Below are 6,320 nucleotides of genomic sequence, written 5' to 3'. Positions count from 1 at the left end.
TGGTGACAGCTCCCAGCCACATCCATTCCACAGCGGGTGGTTTTGCTCCAAGGAAGCCATTCCTTAGCGGAGGAACAAGGACATTTTCCACCCAAGGCATGTCCCAGCCAAATGTCTCACCTGAAGCATGGGGACACCCTCCCGGGGGGAGCAGGTTTTTCCATGGGAGCGGCAGGGAAGTGCCAGCAGCGTCCCGGCAGGATGTTTCCACTGCTGAGTGTCTGCCTTCCTTCCCCTGCAGGAATCTTCATATTCATGTGGCTGGTTGTCCTCTACTACCCAAAGACGAAGGACACCGCTGGCTCCCTCTCTCACACCATCAGACACGACAAAACCACCGCAGCCTCCCAGGAGTAGCTGCTGGCGAGACCTCCATCCCTGCCCAGGCACGCACCCGCTGAGAGCGAGCTTCCATCCCGACAGACGCAGCTCCCCCACGGAGGACGAGGGCTCAATTTACCGTGCCTCAGTTTACCCTCCAGTGAGCATGACTGATCTCAGGAGGGCTCTTTGCTTCATCCCTTTCGTTCCTGGTGACCTGCCTTGGCCAAGGAGCTCTGGAGATATCCCTTCTGTCTAAACACCCTCTGGGGCCAGCAATGCTTCCCGTGAGGAAAGCCACCGGGCTTCAGCCACCTCGCAGGGACAACTCTCGTCTTCTCCTTACCGGTGTTTCAGTATTAAATCTCTGCCAGCTCCCTGAGCGCTGTGGGTTTAGTCTTTGATGCTTGTGGTGTTGGTTATTTGCTTTATGTTAGGGATGTACTGATGGGCAAAAAGTCCTGCCGCCAGTTTGTCATGAATGAAAGGAGAAGGGAGGGAAGGAGGGAAGGAAAGGAAGGAAAGGAAGGAAAGGAAGGAAAGGAAGGAAGGAAGGAAGGAAAAGGAAGGAAAGGAAGGAAAGGAAGGAAGGAAGGAAGGAAGGAAGGAAGGAAGGAAGGAAGGAAGGAAGGAAGGAAGGAAGGAAGGGATCTGCATGTGTGCAGACGAGCATGTGCACGCACTGCGGAGCCCGTTCCTCGCTGATGCTGCTTCTGTATCCCACAGACCCACGCGAAGTCCAGCTGCAGGGGGGCGAGTGTGGGTACCTGCATCTCCCCACGTGCCTGGGTGACTCTCTGGGGAGGAGGAAAGCAGGAGGAAAGAACCTCCCAACCCTGGGTACATGTTTCAAATCTCAAGGGCCAGGAGGGGATGAGAAGGTCCTAGGGATGCTACAGGGAACAGAAACACCGTGATGCAACTCGTCCTTCAAGCACCATTTGCATCCAGCCATCACCTCCTTCCCCCAAAAAACCCCTGTAAAGACACAGGCAAGACCCTCTCTGCTGCTGTCACGTTTATTCGGGAACAAATGTTTTCTACGCCGCTCGCCGCCTTGCAGCAACGGCTGCAGCGGCCACACCAAGCACAAACAGCACGATGAGGGCCCCGGGGAGCCACAGGTTGGGTCCTGCCAAAGAGAAGAAAGGTTGGTTACACATCTGGGTCCCCTCGAGCCAGCGCTGAGCCCCGGCACAGCATCCCCTTGCTGGGGGCAGATTCTTGGGAGGTCATCTCCTGCGAAGGGTAAGAGGTGCTGGAGCTGGGGGTACTTTGGGGTCCTGAGGGCAATAACAGGACTCATTCACCCCAACTGGCCTCTCCTGGGGCCTGCACCCACACCCAGGGGCTCTGTTTAGCTCAGCATTCATGTCTGGGCTGAGCTATGCTGTGGGTGGGCCGTGACACCTGAAGGGTTCCACGCTTCTGTGCAGGGCAGTGATTTTAGCAGCCCTTGGCTTCACCCAGACAGTTGCAAGGGTCGGTGAGCTGCCCCTGCCCTCCCCGGAGGGACATACGTACCCCTCGGGTCCTGCTGCTCAGTCCTGGAACGGCGCATCTCTGCCTCCGGGGGAGGAGTGCCCATCAGGTGGATGGGCCCGTAGGAGACAATCTTATTGTCGTCATCGGCCAGCGCCCGCTTGCTCCTCCAGTTCCTGGGGCATTGCTGTCAACAAAGCCAAGGGAAGGGTGATGGGAGCAGAGGGAAGGGGAGAAGCCCGCTCTGGGGGAGGAGAAACCGTCCTGGTGGTCTCTCCCTGGCAGAGGCACTGCTGGGGCTGCAGCCTGGGACCCGTCAAGACCTGGGAGGGTGAGAGGAGCTGACTCCTGAAGGACCTTAGCCCACTCCTCTCCAAGCCCTGGCAGAAATCTCTGCCCCTGCAAATACGCAATAGGAAGAGGGTAAGGAGCTCTCTGGTGGGTTCGAGCCCTTGTACCTTTGAGGCAGGGTGCTGGGGTGAGCGCATTTGTTGTGCTGAGGCACCCCTTCCCCAAACAGCAGGCCGAGGGAAGGCGCGTCCACCCCCCTGGCCAGGGCACGGTGCAGAGCACCGGGAGAGCTCACCTTGGCACAGGGCTCCGGGCCATCGGGGAGACAGAGCCGGACGCGGCAGTGCAGGAACACCTCGGGGTAACCGACAAACTGAAACATCTGGAAGCTGAACTTGGCCACGGTGCTCTCTCCAATGGCATTCAGGTACGTCACCGTGTTGTCGTGGGGACACCTGGGACACAACGGCTGAGTCAGCAGGTGGCAAACAAGGGTGAACATCCCAGCCTGGCACACCAGAGCACACAGGGAGCGGGTGCAGCCCCCAGTCTTTGCTGAACAGGACTATTCCTGTCCCGGTGCTGGTGGGGATGCCTTTCCTGGGAACCCTGCTTTGGGCTTGGCTCAGGGAAGAGCTGCCACCAGCGCAGGAGCTGCCTCGTGTTTTGCCAGCTGCTCTGCAGGGCTGGAGCGAGCCTGGCTGTGGCTCCCACTTCCCAAATATCCACATGGCTGGCTTTAGCTTGGCTGCAGCCACCTCTAACACAAGCTCTTCAGCAGACACCTCTCTGCACACCCCAGCCAGGTCTTCCATCTGCCCTCCTTGTCGTTTGCCTCCCCAGCTGGCCAGGAGCGATGCCAGAGGGAAGGCAGCACTACAGGCAGCAGGGCGGATTTAGAAGAGGCTCAGTTCAGAGCATTTAGGGGGCTCATCTACGGGGCTGTTCCACCTCCCCAGTGACGGTGACCACCATAGGTTCCACCTACGAGCAGTGACGGTGTCGTTGCTTATTGCTCCCTCACAGCAACCTGTCCTCAACCCCCAGCAAAGAGACGTGACTGGTGCAATGAGAGCAGATGCCCCCGAGTCCCTCTACTCACCCATTCTCAATGAGCTTGTGCTGCACCTGCTGGTAGGGATCTGCGCTCGGCGTGGCCCAGCAGTCCCCCACGCTCAGTAGGAAGTACTTGAGCTGGTGCTGGCCTTTTTTTTTGTCTGTGACGGGGATGGCTGGCGTCGGCAGGTGATAGGGCTGGAGGTAGGAGCGGGTCTTGTACAGTCTCATGCTGACGTTGAAGTGTCCTTCTCTGACGACGAACTGCACCAGCCTGAGAGAAGAGAAGAGCTCACGAGCAGAACGAGGTGCCTGGTGCTACCAGGCCACCCTTTATTTTTCTGTTAGTTGGTTTTGAGCAGTGAGGATAGGAGAAAGGAGGCATTGCTCTCAGGGCTCTCTAGTGGCTCCTCAGCCCCTTGCTGCTCACCTCGCTGCAGGCAGCTATTTTTCTACAAGCTCAAAGGTACCATGTCAGCAGCAAGGGACCACTCACTTGTCAACAGCAGTGAGAGCGAAGGGCAGTTTCACAACCTGCTCGTAGGCGTAGATGCAGGAGAAATGCACCTCCAGCTGAAAACTCCGGGAGATCAGGCCCTGGTGCGCTTCCTGCTCTGACTTCATGATGTTGGAGTACGACACATGGGAGTTGTTTTGCTGGAATGACACAGAAATCGAGTCTCCAGACCATGTCTCTAAGTCCACACACAGAGCCCCAAGCTCCAGTTCAGATGGTGCAACTCAGCTGCAGCTGCTCCAGGCCTCCTGGATATGTGCTGGGCGTTTTTTCCTCAAGCTCCATGTCAAGGGAACCGTCCCTGGAGTAGGCAGGAGCCAGCACAGGGACCACAGGCGAGGGCCCTTCTGTGCGAGGCTGAGCTGGAGCATTCCTTGCACCCTCCCTGATCCATGAATCAAGTGAGGGACCAAGCCAGGGCTGCAGCGCTCCGAGGATGCTGCCAGAAAGCCAAGGGCTGTCATCAGCTAGTAAAGAGCTCACCAAGACTTCCACACTCTGCTGAACAAGACAAGCTGTGCTGTCAGCAAGGGTTTGGTGGAGGCAGAAGAGCTGTCTGACAGCCCCCAGGGAAGCTTTCCAAGGGGAACGAGAACTTTGAGCACCCGAATGTAAAAGAAAAAGCCTCTGGGGCTTCCCCTTGCTGTCCCCACTCAGCCTGTCTGCTCCTCTCACCGCTCTGGAGCTATGCGGAGGCTTTGCTGGATGCTCACCTCAATTATTGATCCACAGGCAGTGTGGTTTTCACCGGTGAGAATGGCTGCAAAAAACACCTTGCCCTCTTCTTCCCTTTCTGAGACCTTGCACGCCTGGTTCTTCAAGTGGACAAGCTCCCGGGGGATTTTCAAGAGTTCAAACACCTCCTTCCTCACCATCATCTTCATGTGCTCTTCCTCACAGGCCAACTTCATTACCACATCTGGGGGAAAAAGCCATCTGCAGTCGCAATAAGGAAGAAGCCTAAAGGAGCCCAGTCCCACTGATCTCAATAGACCCGGTGGAGGCTGCTGGTAGAGCTCTTCAGGGCAAAAGATAAACCTTTGGGAGTGTGCAGAACTTCGTGTGGGTCTGTCCTTTGGTACTGATTGCCTAAGTACTGCACAAATCCATGGCTGCCGCTACTCTGAATAGAGATAGTCCCTAAGCTCAGGACATCAAAGGCAGATGTCATGGGACTGGCCCCTTCGGAGGGCTGTCCACCGAATCGCTGCAGTCTGGCAAGGGCACAGGCAGCGACGGGGATTGTCTCTTTCATCTGAAGAAAATGCAGTTTTGGCTTCGCTGCCGCTGTGCTGCAGCACACGTGCCTGTTCTGGGACCGCGAGGCAGCCCGTGCTCCTCAGCATGCCCTGCTGCCCTCGCACGCCTGCACCACGGCACAGCTTCCTGACAGCCAAGGAATCAAGTTTTGAGGAGGAAGGGAATGGCCTGTGACTGGGTCTTGAACCAACACGTAGCCAGGACATGGTGGCGGTGGGGAATACACCCGAACCAGGAGCTAGGGCATGCTCCTGGAGCTGGCAGTGGGAAACAGTGGTAACATCAGCGCTTCGTGCCCATTGCCCTTCCTTCTGGGGCCCGTGGGGAGGGCTCACTAACATTCTGGGCCCTACCTTGGCAGAACGCCCCGGTGAAGCCTGGTTTGCAGCTGCAAAGTGGTCTGCCCCTCGTCACCTGGCAGACCCCCTGGTGCCGGCAGGGGTTTGGCAGGCAGGCGTCCAGGCTCCTCTTGAGACGGAGCACAACCCCTCGCCTCGGGCTGTGTGGGCTCACCAGCTCACCTGCAGCAAAAGAGAAGCAAAGAAGCTGAAACGCCACAAGAATCTCTCCCTTACGAGAGACGCGAGAGTGAACTCGCCCCATGGCGTGAAGCCTTGCCCGTTTTGCAAGGGCTGAGATCCTCGCTGAGAGACGGAGCGGGAACATCTGAGGAAGAACCTGCCCCCTCAGCTTGCTTGGGAGGATGGGACCAAGAGCCTGGAAGACCTCCTCAGCACGGCCGCAGCCTGGATGGGAGCTATGGAGCCTGCCACCAGCTAGCAAGGAGAGCGCTGGCACATCACAGCACCTCCGCCCATCCTCACAGGTTATATACCGTGCGTGGCTGGGATGGAGAGCTTGAGGTTTCTGCTTATTTTGCTGGCTCCTCCACCCCAGCTCCTGCGCCCCGTGAACCCTGCTGTTGTGCCCCCTTAGTAGCCTTCAGCAGTGCCCTAAAAGAGGAACCGGGACACTGATCAGGTGGGAGTTTGGCCTCTCCTTTCGACATTACCCATGTGTGACCCAGCAGGGAGAGAGTACAGGGAGACTCACTCTTGTTGCCTTCGCAGCCAGCCAGGCAGAGGGCAGAGACCAGCAGCAAACATCTCACAGTCCTTTCCTGTAAAAGCAAGCAGGCTCCGGGTAACTCAGGTTTTTGGCATCCTCGCTGGAGAGGTTTGCAGTCATTCAGAGACGTCTCTCAAGCATGGGTGCGATAACTTCTGTACTGTATTTTCTCCAATACCTCTAGGTTCAATGGCACAGAATCATTTCCTATCCCAAAGGGCCAGAGCAGCAACGCCTCCTCCCCCGGCTACCACAAGGGTCAGATAATGTCATGAATTTAGGAAACGATTCCAGAAAGGGGGGGTGGGAGAAAACAGCCCTCAGA

General features: G+C 57.3%; 2 protein-coding genes across 2 annotated transcripts in view; one reads left to right on the top strand and one right to left on the bottom strand.

The window, feature by feature from the left end:
• The window catches only part of GPR97 (G protein-coupled receptor 97), a gene marked incomplete at its 5' end in the record, with an annotated part of 2,361 nt that extends 2,004 nt beyond the window's left edge, over positions 1-357 (top strand). Inside the window, one exon of the mRNA XM_009873535.1 lies at positions 242-357. Coding sequence (XP_009871837.1) covers positions 242-357 — 116 coding nt within the window. The remainder of the gene's footprint in view (positions 1-241) is intronic.
• Positions 358-1,361: 1,004 nt separating this feature from the next.
• Positions 1,362-6,047, bottom strand: LOC104277021 (uromodulin-like; the record flags this gene model as incomplete). The annotated part of the gene is made up of 8 exons (XM_009873534.1): positions 1,362-1,453; positions 1,846-1,990; positions 2,390-2,549; positions 3,197-3,424; positions 3,647-3,807; positions 4,381-4,586; positions 5,281-5,448; positions 5,981-6,047. Coding segments are annotated over 8 exons (1,227 nt in total), but the record flags the coding sequence as incomplete, so codon positions are not given.
• Between the last annotated feature and the right edge of the window lie 273 nt (positions 6,048-6,320).

This window comes from Apaloderma vittatum, unplaced genomic scaffold, assembly GCF_000703405.1.
Source record: "Apaloderma vittatum isolate BGI_N311 unplaced genomic scaffold, ASM70340v1 scaffold23907, whole genome shotgun sequence".
Lineage (NCBI taxonomy): Eukaryota > Metazoa > Chordata > Aves > Trogoniformes > Trogonidae > Apaloderma > Apaloderma vittatum.
This window is presented reverse-complemented; position numbering and strand designations above follow the sequence as displayed.